At 44.2% G+C, this 16,837-nt stretch overlaps 1 protein-coding gene across 1 annotated transcript in view; it reads left to right on the top strand.

The window, feature by feature from the left end:
- LOC115116292 (phospholipid-transporting ATPase IC) overlaps positions 1 to 16,837 on the top strand; it is a 47,978-nt gene that overhangs the window by 17,612 nt on the left and 13,529 nt on the right. The window contains exons 2-14 of the mRNA XM_029644765.2: positions 2,210 to 2,390; positions 2,826 to 2,923; positions 6,578 to 6,691; positions 8,787 to 8,885; positions 9,396 to 9,457; positions 10,006 to 10,078; positions 10,266 to 10,336; positions 10,888 to 10,970; positions 12,576 to 12,734; positions 12,867 to 12,955; positions 14,647 to 14,837; positions 15,282 to 15,490; positions 16,219 to 16,262. Of these exons, the coding sequence (XP_029500625.2) occupies positions 2,237 to 2,390; positions 2,826 to 2,923; positions 6,578 to 6,691; positions 8,787 to 8,885; positions 9,396 to 9,457; positions 10,006 to 10,078; positions 10,266 to 10,336; positions 10,888 to 10,970; positions 12,576 to 12,734; positions 12,867 to 12,955; positions 14,647 to 14,837; positions 15,282 to 15,490; positions 16,219 to 16,262 (1,446 nt within the window). The 5' untranslated portion in view covers positions 2,210 to 2,236. The remainder of the gene's footprint in view (positions 1 to 2,209; positions 2,391 to 2,825; positions 2,924 to 6,577; positions 6,692 to 8,786; positions 8,886 to 9,395; positions 9,458 to 10,005; positions 10,079 to 10,265; positions 10,337 to 10,887; positions 10,971 to 12,575; positions 12,735 to 12,866; positions 12,956 to 14,646; positions 14,838 to 15,281; positions 15,491 to 16,218; positions 16,263 to 16,837) is intronic.

Genomic DNA, 16,837 nt, shown 5'->3' with positions numbered 1-16,837 from the left:
GCAGTGTTTCCTTGTCATTGGTCCTGTAGTAGTCTAGTTTAGAGCAGTGTTTCCTTGTCATTGGTCCTGTAGTAGTCTAGCTTAGAGGAGTGTTTCCTGGTCCTGTAGTAGTCTAGTTTAGAGGAGTGTTTCCTGATCCTGGTCCTGTAGTAGTCTAGCTTAGAGCAGTGTTTCCTGGTCCTGGTCCTGTAGTAGTCTAGCTTAGAGCAGTGTTTCCTGATCCTGGTCCTGTAGTAGTCTAGTTTAGAGGAGTGTTTCCTGGTCCTGTAGTAGTCTAGCTTAGAGCAGTGTTTCCTGGTCCTGTAGTAGTCTAGTTTAGAGCAGTGTTTCCTTGTCATTGGTCCTGTAGTAGTCTAGTTTAGAGCAGTGTTTCCTGATCCTGGTCATTGGTCCTGTAGTAGTCTAGCTTAGAACATTGTTTCCTGGTCATTGGTCCTGTAGTAGTCTAGTTTAGAGCAGTGTTTCCTGATCCTGGTCATTGGTCCTGTAGTAGTTTAGCTTAGAGCAGTGTTTCCTGGTCCTGTAGTAGTCTAGCTTAGAGCATTGTTTCCTGGTCATTGGTCCTGTAGTAGTCTAGCTTAGAGGAGTGTTTCCTGGTCATTGGTCCTGTAGTAGTCTAGCTTAGAGCAGTGTTTCCTGGTCATTGGTCCTGTAGTAGTCTAGTTTAGAGGAGTGTTTCCTGGTCATTGGTCCTGTAGTAGTCTAGCTTAGAGGAGTGTTTCCTGGTCCTGTAGTAGTCTAGCTTAGAGGAGTGTTTCCTGATCATTGGTCCTGTAGTAGTCTAGCTTAGAGGAGTGTTTCCTGGTCCTGTAGTAGTCTAGCTTAGAGCAGTGTTTCCTGGTCCTGTAGTAGTCTAGCTTAGAGGAGTGTTTCCTGGTCATTGGTCCTGTAGTAGTCTAGCTTAGAGCAGTGTTTCCTGGTCATTGGTCCTGTAGTAGTCTAGCTTAGTGCAGTGTTTCCTGGTCATTTGTCCTGTAGTAGTCTAGCTTAGAGCAGTGTTTCCTGGTCATTGGTCCTGTAGTAGTCTAGTTTAGAGGAGTGTTTCCTGGTCATGATACACAAAGTGGTGCACATTTTAGTATTTGCCTAAGCACTACACATCTGATTTAAATCGTCAAAGCTTGATACGTTGATCATCTGAATCAGCTTTGTAGTGTCAGGATAAAAGGAAGGTGTACCCACAAAGGTTGGAGAACCAGACCAGCAGCTGGAAGGTTGCTGGTTTAAGCCCCGGGCCGGACAACGCCAAATAACTCCTTGTCTAAAACCAAGTGGTTAAAAGACCTTGGTGCCAAAAGGCTAACCCTGAGTTAACTTATTAGATACACCCGTCTAGTACAAGGTCCGGACTCCAGAACACCCTGAATTCTTCGGGGTATGTTAACGTTGCTCAATTGGTATCAAGGGACCTAAACGTGTGCCCTGAAAACATTCCCTACACCATTACACCACCACCAGCCCGTACCGTTGACACCAGGCAGGATGGGGCCACGGACTCATGCTGTTTACGCCCAAATCCTGACTCTGCCATCAGCATGACGCAACAGGAACTGGGATTCGTTGGACTGTGCAATTTATTTTTTCACTACAATTGTCCTGTGTTGGTGATCGCGTGCCCACTAGGAGCCACTTCTTGTTTTTAGCTGATAGGAGTGGAACCCGGTGTGGTCGCCTGCTGCAGTAGCACATCCGTGATAAGGACAGACGAGATGCCGTTCTGCACACCACTGTTGCACTGTGCTGTTATTTGTCTGTCTGTAGGCGGGCCTGTTAGCTTCTGGCACGATTCTTGCCAGTCTCCTTCCACCTCAATCAACGAGCTGTTTTTACCCAGAGGACTGCCGCTGACTGGATGTTGTTTTGTTTGTCGCACCATTCTCTGTAAACCCTAGACACTGTCGTGTGTGTGTGTGTGTGTGTGTGTGTGTGTGTGTGTGTGTGTGTGTGTAAATCCCAGGAGGCATGCTGTTTCTGAGATGCAGTTCATTTATGAACTCAAAGTAGCCGGCTGACAATGACTGTTATTGGCTATATGGCCGACAACTGGTGCTTGTAGATAACGCTGGTGGTTTGTCCTACTCCTTCGTTGACCAAATCCACATGACATTAGATCCACTCTCTCACCACAATTAGACAGCACATTAGTTTCTGTTTTTCCAAAGACTGTTATTAAGTAATGGTAAAAAATAATCATCTCTCTCCCCCCCAGTGAGCGACCTTCAGACGTCTCATTACCATGAGTCGGGAGCGATCAGACTCCCAGGGGTCACTGGGCCCTGACGATGAGGTCATGCCGTACAGTGACGACGAAACGGATGATGAGTTGGACCCCGGCTCAGACGAAGAGGGGCCCCCACGGGGACCACAGCCTGAAGAGATCAAGAGCACCGGTGAGAGACTGGGAGCAGACACTAGAGAATAGCTGCAGAACACACACACACACACAGCCACACAAACACCTCTTCCATTAGACAATCTGAGAACACACCGATGAGGTGCTAGCTTTTGATTGGTTTAGAAATGTACCAGTTTCAGACTCTGTTGGTCTACTTCCAGAATCTGGCTGTCTGTTTCTAGAGTCTGGCTGTCTGTCTTGCTGTCTGTTTCTAGAGTCTGGCTGTCTGTTTCCAGAGTCTGGCTGTCTGTCTGGCTGTCTGTTTCCAGAGTCTGGCTGTCTGTCTGGCTGTCTGTTTCCAGAGTCTGGCTGTCTGTTTCCAGAGTATGGCTGTCTGTCTGACTGTCTGTTTCCAGAGTCTGGCTGTCTGTCTGGCTGTCTGTCTGACTGTCTGTTTCCAGAGTGTGACTGTCTGTTGGTGTGTTTCCAGAGTCTGGTTGGAGTGTCAAAGCGAACGACAGAGCCTTCTGTAACCTGCCAGAGTTTCAGAAAAAATACCTTTTGTGTCTCAAGAAGAGCAAGTACGCGGTAAGTCACCTCTCTCCCGGGTCCACCATTAGAAATCATATTATTCCACCCCTAACTGCTGATTCAGACATGGGTCGTGTTCATTAGGTCAATGGAAAAACAAGTGTTGCTTATTGGAGAAGTTCAGACATGGGTCGTGTTCATTAGGTCAATGGAAAAACAAGTGTTGCTTATTGGAGAGGTTCAGACATGGGCCGTGTTCATTAGGTCAATGGAAAAACAAGTGTTGCTTATTGGAGAAGTTCAGACATGGGTCGTGTTCATTAGGCCAATGGAAAAACAAGTGTTGCTTATTGGAGAGGTTCAGACATGGGTCGTGTTCATTAGGTCAATGGAAAAACAAGTGTTGCTTATTGGAGAAGTTCAGACATGGGCCGTGTTCATTAGGCCAATGGAAAAACAAGTGTTGCTTATTGGAGAGGTTCAGACATGGGTCGTGTTCATTAGGCCAATGGAAAAACAAGTGTTGCTTATTGGAGAAGTTCAGACATGGGTCGTGTTCATTAGGCCAATGGAAAAACAAGTGTTGCTTATTGGAGAAGTTCAGACATGGGTCGTGTTCATTAGGTCAATGGAAAAACAAGTGTTGCTTATTGGAGAAGTTCAGACATAGTAGCTGACTGTCTTGAGCCTAATGAACACAACCCTCATCTCATCTTTTTCTATCTAAATATTTACTGGCAACAGCAGGTTGTGTCGGAGTAATGACAGCTGCTGGTAGGTAGGGCAACACAACCTTTTTAAAGGTTGAAACTAAGACCGAAACCAAGCCCTGTCATGTGCTTTGGTGGTTTTACGTTTGTGGACAGGATAAATAAAATCTACCTATGCAATGTCTCAACACGAGGTGTTGTTTAAACGTCAAGATTTCATCCTTTTGGATCACCGCATACACTACTTTTTTTCATTCCATTGTCGTCATTGTTGACGCCGTGTCGGATACAGTGCATCACGGACGGTGAGTTAATTCTACTTCCTCTTCGCTCTGCTGATACGTGTGTCTCATTGGCTGGCCATTTCCTGTACTGCCTGGACCATATTCAAAGTTAAGGTTCTTTTTTTAGTACAGCATCTTCAAATACACAGACTTTGGGTTGAATATAACTCGTTATTTATCAGTGACTGAGCAGACTGTACCAGGACAGGACTCCTGGTTAGTCTGTGGTCAAATCAAACTTTATTTGTCACGTGCCCCAAATACAACAACAACCTTAGAGTGAAATGCTTCCTTACAAGCCCTGATCCAACAGTGCAATTTTTAAGTGAAAAATGGGTATTAGGTAAACAATAGATTAGTAAAGAAATAAAATAACAGTAGCGAGGCTATATACAAGTGGTACCGGTACAGAGTCCATGTGAGGGGGCTTATCGAGGTAATATGTACATTAAGGGGTAGTTAAAGTGACTATGCCTAGATGATAAACAGAGAGTAATAGCAGCAGCGTAGAAGAGGGGTTGGCGGGGAGGAGTTTGAGGGGTTGGCGGGGAGGAGTTTGAGGTGGTGGCGGGGAGGGTTTGAGGGGTTGGCGGGGAGGGGTTTGAGGGGTTGGCGGGGAGGAGTTTGAGGTGGTGGCGGGGAGGAGTTTGAGGGGTGGCGGGGAGGGGTTTGAGGGGTTGGCGGGGAGGGGTTTGAGGGGTTGGCGGGGAGGGGTTTGAGGGGTTGGCGGGGAGGAGTTTGAGGGGTTGGCGGGGTTTGAGGTGGTGGCGGGGTTTGAGGGGTTGGTGGGGTTTGAGGGGTTTGAGGGGTTGGCGGGGAGGAGTTTGAGGGGTTGGCGGGGAGGAGTTTGAGGGGTTGGCGGGGTTTGAGGTGGTGGCTGGGAGGGGTTGGCGGGGTTTGAGGGGTTGGCGGGGAGGGGTTGGCGGGGTTTGAGGGGTTGGCGGGGAGGAGTTTGAAGGGTTGGCGGGGTTTGAGGGGTTGGCGGGGTTTGAGGTGGTGGCTGGACACAATGCAAATAGTCCGGGAAGCCATTTGATTACCAGTTTATTACCTGTCCTGTGGTGATCCAACTTCCTTTATTTTGGGTTCATTTACTTGTTAGTCACCAGGGAGGTTACGATATTATCACAGTATGCAGGTGCCGATACGATGTGTATTGTGATTTTATGTGTGTATTGCAAATCGATATTACGACGTTCCGAACATATTGCTCACCATATGTCTGCAGCAGAGAGACGAGATCTATGAGAAAATTCTGAAAACATATTGGCTCACTATTTAAAAAGATTGAGAACAAGCTTTGAAGGAAGAACATTTGTCAAAAATAATACTGCGATTTATATCGTTAAAAATAATTTCCTGATATGTAAAATGTGTATTTAAAAAAATAAATAATAATAATCTCTACTAGTCATCATTTAGAATAGTCTCGTGTTCTCACACTCCCATGCACACTCCCATGCACACTCCCATGCACACTCCCAAGTGTCGATCGTCAGAAAGCTATCATGGGATCCACGAGTTAATCTGACTGGATAAATTGAATAAGGGAGAAAAATAAAATACTTGTCTCTTCAAGCGCCACTCCTAAGACCACTCCTATCCTTTTAATGGTACTTAGCCTGGCTAACGTTTTATTTACGTACCCTTGGTTAAAGACTATACTCTTAAGGTCACTGACAATTACTTTAGCATCATGTTAACGCCAATGAAATAGTCCAGACGAAAAGTCTTAGAGTCCTACTCCCCAACCTATTACTTAGGTGGTGTAGATGCAGGGTTCCATCCAAAACGGCACCCTGTTCCCCTAGAAACACTAAACCAGTTATGGGCCCTGGTCAAAAGTAGTGCACTATATAGGGAATGGGATGCCAATTGGGACTGGAGTGGACACACATTTTGTTTTGTGTCGGATCATTTGCCTCCTCCTCTCAATACTGTGGCTGCAGTTTGTTTATGTAAATGATCCTCGGCCTACCAGCAGCACTGAAAGCTTCATTTAGTTTGACTGAGAAGGTGTTGGGAAGGAGAGAGAGACTGTATATATATATAATATGACATTTGTACTGTCTTTATTGTTTTGAAACTTCTGTATGTGTAATGTTTACTGTTAATTTTTATTGTTTTTCACTTTATATATTCACTTTGTATGTTGTCTACCTCACTTGCTTTGGCAATGTTAACACATGTTTCCCATGCCAATAAAGCCCTTGAATTGAATTGAATTGAAATTGAATTGAGAGAAACTCTGAGTGTGTCGAGTAACACTCTTTGCCATTCCTTGTCATTGCCAAATGTCAGGTCAGGCCATTTGACACAGACATGGAGTGGTTTAGTTTAAGAAACCAACTGCCTTCCATTTTTTAAAAATATATATTTAGTTTTCATTGTTTGATTGGCCACTCGAGTGTTTGGTCAATATAATCTGTGTTCAAACATGATAACTGAAGTTTGTTAGTCATGTGATATCTCAATTGGCCCGAGAGGGGGGCGGGTTGGAGGGGGAGCAGGGAGGCGCTGCATCATTCTTGGAGGGGGCAGGGAGGCGCTGCATCATTCTTGGAGGGGGCAGGGAGGCGCTGCATCATTCTTGGAGGGGGGGTTGGAGTTGGAGGGGGCAGGGAGGCGCTGCATCATTCTTGGAGGGGGGGGTCATGTTTAATGGTGCCTTGTTTTTGACCGTGTTTGTGTACTTGTCCTCCTTGTATTGTTTGTAGGGGAATGGAATCAAGACATACAAATACAACGCGCTGACGTTCATCCCACTGAATCTGTTCGAGCAGTTCAAACGAGTTGCCAACCTTTACTTCCTGGCCCTGCTCATCCTACAGGTCAGTCTGCTGACGACACCCCTGTGTTACGTCCTGTGTTACGTCCTGTGTTACGTCCTGTGTTACGTCCTGGTACATCCTGTTACGTCCTGTGTTACATCCTGTTACGTCCTGTGTTACGTCCTGTGTTACATCCTGTTACGTCCTGTGTTACATCCTGTGTTACATCCTGTTACGTCCTGGTACATCCTGTTACGTCCTGTGTTACATCCTGTGTTACATCCTGTGTTACATCCTGTTACGTCCTGTGTTACGTCCTGTGTTACATCCTGTTACGTCCTGTGTTACATTCTGTGTTACGTCCTGTGTTACATCCTGTTACACCCTGTTACGTCCTGTGTTACATCCTGTGTTACATCCTGTTACGTCCTGTGTTACGTCCTGTGTTACATCCTGTTACATCCTGTTACGTCCTGTGTTACATCCTGTGTTACATCCTGTTACGTCCTGTGTTACGTCCTGTGTTACATCCTGTGTTACGTCCTGTGTTACATCCTGTGTTACATCCTGTGTTACGTCCTGTGTTACGTCCTGTGTTACGTCCTGTGTTACGTCCTGTTACATCCTGTTACATCCTGTGTTACGTCCTGTGTTACGTCCTGTGTTACGTCCTGTGTTACGTCCTGTGTTACATCCTGTGTTACATCCTGTGTTACATCCTTACTGCTTTACAAGCATCTTCAGCGGTAGACGGTGGGGTTCCACTAACAGCAGAGAGTCTTCTGTGAGACATCCCAACGTATACTACACTACGGATGGAAGGACTGCCATTGGCTTGTAGTCTTCTGTGAGACATCCCAACGTATACTACACTATGGATGGAAGGACTGCCATTGGCTTGTAGTCTTCTGTGAGACATCCCAACGTATACTACACTATGGATGGAAGGACTGCCATTGGCTTGTAGTCTTCTGTGAGACATCCCAACGTATACTACACTACGGATGGAAGGACTGCCATTGGCTTGTTTTATTGCGAGCAGTTTGAATGAATTTACATAAATGTAAAATGCGATGTAAATACTGACACATCATCATATAACATATAATGGCCTTGGCCTGAGCAGTGAGTGATGAAGTGTTATTGGACAGCAGAAACACGGGCCCGGGGGGGTAAATAGTGTTTAGCCCCCCTCAGTTTGAACTTTCACCCCCATAGTTTTACTTTTATGTCTGTATATAAAATAAAAAAGTAAAAATTGAGTGACAGGTTGGCACTAAAATAATCTGTATCTGCGCTGTGTTAGCACAATGGACAGAGCGGTCTGTGTGTGTGTGTTGGGAGGGAATGCAAAGCCACTAAGGCGGTCAGGTATGACTCCTTTGGGTTCCCGTAGAAAGCGAGGGGATAGACAGGTGAGACGTCCTTTGTGCACAGTTACGGTGGCGCTGACACACGAGCTCCAAAGCCGACGGAAATGTTACGTAAAGTACACATTTTCAGCAGTACGACAGTACAGTAGTCCAAGCAGGACATAGGAGAAGGGCCTGAGTGTGAAATACTGCCCCCCCCAACCGATTTCAACTGGCCCCTTAGTCACTTCATCCTGGCACCGGGTTCACAGGTCAGGATGGAACAATAGACTAGAAATGGTTGTACTTTCCTTTCTTCCCCCATCGTCAGATTATTCCTGTGATCACGGCTTCCTTGAATCCTCTGAACGTGTTTGATTGAATGATGAAGTGATAGTTTCTGTGATATTAATTTGTAACAATGTTTTTATTTCCTTTTTAATATATTATTATTATTATTATTATTATTTTTCCTATCCCTCTTTTCCTATTCTTGGGATCACCAGATTGGATTAGACATTAGATTGAATGTTAAAGTAACAGACTGATATTAATAATACACTCTAGGTATGACTCCTTTGGGTTCCCGTAGAAAGCGAGGGGATAGACGAATCCTCTGAACATGTTTGATTGAATGTTAAAGTAACAGACTGATATTAATAATACACTCTAGGTATGACTCCTTTGGGTTCCCGTAGAAAGCGAGGGGAAAGACGAATCCTCTGAACATGTTTGATTGAATGTTAAAGTAACAGACTCTGATATTAATAATACAACTCTTGTGATTATTCCTCTCTCCTCAGATTATTCCTGAGATCACCACGTTGCCTTGGTACACCACCTTAGTGCCTTTAGTTCTGGTGCTGGGAATCACAGCCATCAAAGACCTAGTGGATGATCTGGTGCGTGACTCATCCACTTCTCGCTGGCTACATCAATTCTCCACTCTTCTCCCAAAGTCTTGGCGCCGAAACGTGGTGTCCTATAGATCAGTAGTTGCCGACATTTTCCTTTCCGGGGACCACCAAATCAACGTCAAAACCTCTTGAGTACCAGCTTTCGCGGAGTCGCGGAATTCTTTAACATAAAATATTTTAGAGGTCAAATTTCAGAATCAATGTTCTCAGTAACAGATTAAAGGACTTTCATTACAGATGGATATTTGTTCAACACTTATTTTCATTGTATAAATTAATTTACAATTGTTTATAACCTCCATTATTATATTTTTATATAATTTGCAGACCATCTGCAACTAAGAAAAAGGCCTCTTTTTATTTATGTATCTTCCCCCCCTCCCCACCCCACCCCATTGTCATGTGCAGTACACTACATTTTGTTGTGAAGAGCTCACTGTGGTCCATTAGTGTAATTCTGAACCCTGGCTGGTGTTTTCTCTCCCCATCTAACAGGCCCGCCACAGGATGGACAAGGAGATCAACAACAGGAAGTGTGATGTCCTCCTGGATGGCAGGTAATGAGGACGATGAACCATAGACATGGATAGATATGTACTTGGAATTGACCCTGCAGTGCCATTGAGGGCCCTCACCATTTTGAAGTAGTCAACTGGGTGGGACTTTCTATAGGTTAAGGAAGGATCACCTGATTCCATCCAGGTCATCAGGAGGGATCAGCCAATGAATTATACTCATGAGCAAACATTCCATAACTGCAGGTGGCAGTAAATCGCCATCCTTGGCTTTATACCTGTTCAAACAACAGCCTCCAGGTGGCAGTATGCACCCTTTCTGTTTGAAACCAACTCATAGAAGTAGTAAAAGAAGAAGCTCTGACACCATAATGGGACAGATGCAAAGAGGAGTTGTCTATCTAAGTCTATGGTGTGAACATAGAAACTAGAACAGTATTGTGATCTCCGTAGTGCAACAGTGTACCTTTTTGTTATCTCGTACCTTGTTTATTGTATTGTCTGTGCTATGCATCAACAAGAGGAACTTCATGTTTTGAACATGATAAAGAATGGGGGGGGGAAATGACTGAAACTTTTTCCAAACTCAGGTTTCAAGAGTCGAAGTGGATGAACATCCATGTCGGTGATGTGGTTCGTTTGAAGAAAAATGGTCACATCCCGGTAATGTCATTTATTTGTTCTTTGACTCGGTTCCTTTTAAAATAAAAATAAAAATATATACTTTCGAACAATTCTGAAGGTTCTGAATTTACATTTCATAATGTACTATTCATTTGATTGAATTGAAACCAACCAGCCATTTTATAATTCAGTTCCCCCAAAAATTATTTGATCATTTGTTTTTTAGGCCGACATTCTGTTGTTGTCCAGTTCAAACCCCAACAGTCTTTGTTATGTGGAAACTGCCGAGCTCGATGGGTAAGATGTTCTCTAATACAAGTAAATGTATTGGCCTTCCTGTCCAAAATGGCATCCTATTTCTTATATATTCTATGTGCCCTAGTCAAAAGTAGTGCACTTTGAGCCCTATTGGGCCCTGGTCAAAACAAGTGCACTATATAGGGAATATGTTTCCATTTGGGACACAGTCCAGGTCTTCAAACCTTGTTGTGTAATCTGACATTTCATAATGGGGTTGTCAACAACTGTTCCTTGATAACAGGAGAAATTACATTAACAGGACGTGCCTTTTGTGTAAACATAAACATTTTAATAAGAGCTGAAGTTGGATGAAAAAAAGGTTTTGCCTGTTGATTTTTAGATCGATAACCTTTTCGTTAATCAAACAATACTATCAAACGGCTAACGCGGTTTAGTTTCTTTAAATGTACAGATGCTCCCTAGCCTGAGTGCCAGTCTGTTTGTGCTAGCATGCCAAATAAGAGAGACCAGATATGGGACTAAGATAGATGTTCCCTGCATACTGTAGAAGTCCACTGGAAAATGAAAGTACGTTTCTTGATTTTCAGGGAAACCAACCTGAAGTTTAAAATGGGTCTGAAAGTGACAGACGAGAGACTGCAGGAGGAGGGCCAGCTGGCACAGTTTGACGGTAACATACTGCTGTACCGTCCGTCTTAACTAACAGATGGACGTTAGATACTGTATATTTATTTAGATATGTGTGGTGGGTCTGAAAGTGACAGACGAGAGACTGCAGGAGGAGGACCAGCTGGCACAGTTTGACGGTAACATACTGCTGTGCTGTAACTAGAGAAAACACATGTAGAGTATCACAATATTATTTTAGAGATCGTGTACAGATGAGAGGGGAATCCTGAGAGTGGGAGAGAGACACGGTGGGAGAGAAAGTGGGTCCACTTTTCTCTTTTAGTGTCTTCCAGATGTATTTGCAGTCGTAAACTACGGGACACCCAGGATGGCAGTTGTTGTTTGTCAAATATATCCTGTCTGGTCACGGTTTCCTTCACCCCCCCCCCCCCCCCAGCTATGATGGTGTGAGCCATAGAAATAGAATGAGTTGAAAAGACTTGCAACACCTCATCATAACAAGTTCTGATACTGTTCCGCCCAGGATAGTGTGGTCACTGTTCCCTTATACAGCCAGGATAGTGTGGTCACTGTTCCTCATACAGCCAGGATAGTGTGGTCACTGTTCCTCATACAGCCAGGATAGTGTGGTCACTGTTCCTCATACAGCCAGGGTAGTGTGGTCACTGTTCCCTTATACAGCCAGGATAGTGTGGTCACTGTTCCCTTATACAGCCAGGATAGTGTGGTGACTGTTCCTCATACAGCCAGGATAGTGTGGTCACTGTTCCCTCATACAGCCAGGATAGTGTGGTCACTGTTCCCTTGTACAGCCAGGATAGTGTGGTCACTGTTCCTCATACAGCCAGGATAGTGTGGTCACTGTTCCCTTGTACAGCCAGGATAGTGTGGTCACTGTTCCCTTATACAGCCAGGATAGTGTGGTCACTGTTCCCTTATACAGCCAGGATAGTGTGGTCACTGTTCCTCATACAGCCAGGATAGTGTGGTCACTGTTCCCTTATACAGCCAGGATAGTGTGGTCACTTCCCTTGTACAGCCAGGATAGTGTGGTCACTGTTCCCTTATACAGCCAGGATAGTGTGGTCACTGTTCCCTTATACAGCCAGGATAGTGTGGTCACTTCCCTTGTACAGCCAGGATAGTGTGGTCACTGTTCCCTTATACAGCCAGGATAGTGTGGTCACTTCCCTTGTACAGCCAGGATAGTGTGGTCACTTCCCTTGTACAGCCAGGATAGTGTGGTCACTGTTCTCTTATACAGCCAGGATAGTGTGGTCACTGTTCCCTTATACAGCCAGGATAGTGTGGTCACTGTTCCCTTATACAGCCAGGATAGTGTGGTCACTGTTCCCTTATACAGCCAGGATAGTGTGGTCACTTCCCTTGTACAGCCAGGATAGTGTGGTCACTGTTCCCTTATACAGCCAGGATAGTGTGGTCACTTCCCTCATACAGCCAGGATAGTGTGGTCTCTGTTCCCTTATACAGCCAGGAGAGTGTGTTGTCACTGTTGTCTTGTTTCTCTGTACAGCCCTGATAGTGTGTTGTCACTGTTGTCTTGTTTCTCCGTACAGCCGTGATAGTGTGTTGTCTTGTTTCTCCGTACAGCCGTGATAGTGTGTTGTCTTGTTTCTCCGTACAGCTAAGATAGTGTGTGAGGAGCCTAACAACCGTCTGGATAAGTTCACGGGGACCATGTGTTGGAGGAAAGAGAAATTCCCTCTGGATCTGGATAATATGATGCTGAGAGGATGTAGGATCAGAAACACTGACGAGTGTCACGGACTGGTCATCTTCGCAGGTAAGAACACACTTTTCGGAACCAACCAACGAACACACACCAACGACCACAGTCATATTGCAAATATTGCTGCCTTGGACTTAATCTCATCCAAACCCTTTACTCTTCTGTTTGTTCACCGTTCTGCTGTAGGCGCTGACACTAAAATCATGAGGAATGGGGGCAAGACCAGGTTCAAGAGGACTAAAATCGATGAGCTGATGAACTACATGGTGTATAGTGTAAGTGGTACACTCAATCATCCCCTCGCAATATTTCAGCCTGTATGAAATGAAGTCTCTTAATAACAGCCATCTACAGTGCCTTCAGAAAGCATTGATACTCCATGACTTATTCTACATTTTGTTGTCGCAGCCTGAATTCAAAATGGATTAATTTAATTGCTCAACCATCTACACACAATATCCCATAATGACAAAGTGATTTTTTTTTTTTTTACAAATATATTGAAAATTTAAATACAGATATCAAATTTTCCTTAGTTATTTACAACTCTGAGTCAATACATGTTAGAATCATCTTTGGCAGCGATTACAGCTCTGAGTCTTGGTGAGTCTCTAAGAGCTTTGTACACCTGGATTGTGCAATATGAACTCTTTTTAAAAAAAAAATTATTCTTCAAGCTCTGCCAAGTTGGTTGTTGATCATTGCTAGAATACATTTTCAGGTTTTGCCATAGATTTTCAAGTAGATTTAAGTCCAAACTGTAACTCGGCCACTCGGGAATATTCACTTTCTTCTTGGTAAGCAACTCCAGTGTATAGGTGGCCTTCTGTTTTAGGTAGTTGTCCTGCTGGAAGGTGAATTTGCCTGTACTTAACTCTATTCTGTTTCTTTCGACCCTAAAAAGCTCCCTAATCCTTGACAAGCTTACCCATGACAAGCTTACCCATGACAAGCTTACCCATGACAAGCTTACCCATGACAAGCTTACCCATAACAAGCCACCACCATGCTTGAAAATAAGAAGAGTGGTACTCAGTGATGTTGTTGGATTTGCTCCAAACATAACACTTTGTATTGCAGTATTACTTTAGTGCCTTGTTGCAAATAGGATGCATGTTTTGGAATATTTTTATTCTGTACAGGCTTTCTCCTTTTCACTCTGTCAATTAGGCTACTATTGTGGAGGAACTATAATTTTGTTCATCCATTCTCCGGGTTCTCCTATCACAGCCATTAAACTCTATAACTGTTTTAAAAGGAACATTGTCCTCATGGGGGCATCCCTGAGTGGTTTCCTTCCTCTCCGGCAACTGAGTTGGGAAGGGCACCTGTATCTTTGTAGTGACTGGGTGTATTGATACACCATCCAAAGTGTAATTAATAACTTACCATGCTCAAAGGGATATTCAATGTCTCCTTGATGTTTACCCATCTACCAATAGGTGTCCTTTACAAGGCATTGGAAAAACCGTGTGGTTGAATGTGTGTTTGAAATTCACTGCTGGACTGAGGGACCTTACAATTATCTGTATATGTGTGTGTTACAGAGATGAGGCAGTCATTCAAAAATCATGTTTAACACTTTTATTGTACACACAGTAAGTCCACGCAACTTGTAAAGCGAAGTGTATGCTTGCCATAACAAAGGGCTTCAATATACTTATTGACTCAAGACATTTCAGCTTTTCATTTTTAATTAATTTGTTAACATTTCCAAAAGCATAATTCCACAACATTATGTGGGGTATTGTATGTAGGCCAGAGACACAATCTCAATTGAATAAATGTTTTATTCGGGCTGTTTTAACACAATAAAAAAAATGTGGAGTCAGTCAAGGGGGTGTGAATACTCTCTCTGAAGGCTTTGTACATGCTTGATGATGGCTTGTGAGAATAGAGAGACAGTGGAAGAACTCCATCCAAAAGCTCATCCCTTCCTCCCTCCCTCCCTTCCTCCATCCGGTAGATCTTTGTAATCCTGATCCTGGTGTGTGCTGGCCTGGCCATCGGAAACTCCTTCTGGTACGAGGAGGTAGGCAGCAAGGCCTGGTATCTGAAAGATGGCAAGGATCAGACCGCTTCCTACAGAGGTTTCCTCAGCTTCTGGGGGTACATCATCGTGCTCAACACCATGGTTCCCATCTCCCTCTACGTCAGGTGAGTCGTCACAAAACCCAGGCTAGCTCGCACTTGTACCCTCTATTACCCTCGATCTCAGAAGAGATGGTCGTTTCAGGATCAGCAATGGTCATATATCCAAGTTCCAATTATCCTAACACACAGACGTCAGTTTACCCGAGGCTAATGTCAGCAACCCAGAATCTGTCCTCTGGGCCAGCTGTGTTTTCGTCTGTTAGCAGAGACTAACCTGATGGAGAAGTAGAACAATGAATCTCTTGATCTAAGACTTGAAGTGTGTATTTACTATCTCTACCTTCTACTTCCACAGACTTTATTAGACTTTATTACAGCTGTTTTAATATTCTAGTTATCCTATTTTAACATGTAGAAATTGTGTTTCTGATGGGGGAAAAAAAGTCAACCTGGTTCATTTCTCCTAACCTGACTGTCATGATGTTATTTCCTCTACTTCCTGTCCAGTGTGGAAGTGATTCGTTTGGGCCAGTCGAAGTTCATCAACTGGGACCTTCAGATGTACTACCAGGAGAAAGACACCCCAGCCAAGGCCCGCACCACCACCCTCAACGAACAACTGGGTCAGATCGAGTACGTCTTCTCAGACAAGACCGGTACCCTCACGCAGAACATCATGGCCTTCAAGAAGTGCACCATTGCCGGACGCACCTTCGGTTAGACAAATGTCCTTTCGCTTCTGACACCATGTATTGATGGGGCGGCAGGGTAGCCTAGTGGTTAGAGCGTTGGACTAGTAACCGGAAGGTTGCAAGTTCAAACCCCCGAGCTGACAAGGTACAAATCTGTTGTTCAGGGGCAGAACAAGGCAGTTAACCCACTGTTCCTAGACCAGTTAACCCACTGGTCCTAGACCAGTTAACCCACTGGTCCTAGACCAGTTAACCCACTGGTCCTAGACCAGTTAACCCACTGGTCCTAGACCAGTTAACCCACTGGTCCTAGACCAGTTAACCCACTGGTCCTAGACCAGTTAACCCACTGGTCCTAGACCAGTTAACCCACTGTTCCTAGACCAGTTAACCCGCTGGTCCTAGACCAGTTAACCCGCTGGTCCTAGACCAGTTAACCCACTGTTCCTAGACCAGTTAACCCACTGTTCCTAGGCCTTCATTGAAAATAAGAATTTGTTCTTAACTGACTTGCCTAGTTAAATAAAGGTAAAATAAAAATAAAAAATTGATAAGGAGAAGAGCAGAACATCTTCAGGAAGATAAAAATTGATAGGTTGTACAGAGCATTATGGGGTACTGCAGTGTATCATGCTAAACTTATATCCTGGCTTGGATGGACATTCTGGTCCACTGCATTTGTGAAGATGCCTGTGTCATGACGTGTTACATGACTAAGTATAACAACGAACCAATACTTTTCATTTTGCCAGGCGACCCCACCACTGCCGAGGGAGTGACTCTGAATCGTGGAAAGGTGAGGTTGACCATTCTCTTCCCGATTGTCACAGTGTAACATGACTGTTTCTGCTATTCAAAACGCTTTACATTTCAACATCTGTTGCGAGAGATTACATTAAAATAAAACTATTCAGGGTCAGGTTCCTGGACTCGGATCAAGCATAGTCCCAGACTAAAAAGCGTGTTCAATGGAGATTCCCCATTTGAAAGTGTTGTTAGTTCAGGACTGTTCAAGGAATTCTAAATTCCTCTGTTTTATTTCCCAATCAACATTAAACACTCTGTCAATGCATTTAAGGGTTTGTAAGACCCTATATATTTTATAAGAATGGACAGAGCCCCGGTCTTAAAAGTCAGGTAACAGCGTTTTAATTCAAGAGAGTACTAAGTTCATACACATTTTGCCACAGGTTATAAACTGAAAATGACATCAGCGTTTTCTAAATGTTCCGTCTCTTCTTGACACTGGTAGAAAGGCTCTATAGATCTCAAGCCTTCCCTCCTCGCCTAGAGCCAAGGTCAGTCAGTGTAGATAAGCATTCTAGACAGTCCGGAGATAGTTCATTCATTTGTAAAAAGGAACAGACCGTC

Source organism: Oncorhynchus nerka, linkage group LG4, assembly GCF_034236695.1.
Source record: "Oncorhynchus nerka isolate Pitt River linkage group LG4, Oner_Uvic_2.0, whole genome shotgun sequence".
Taxonomy (NCBI): Eukaryota; Metazoa; Chordata; class Actinopteri; order Salmoniformes; family Salmonidae; genus Oncorhynchus; species Oncorhynchus nerka.
Note: the sequence above shows the minus strand (reverse complement) of the source record. Positions and strands in the feature narration are given on the sequence as shown.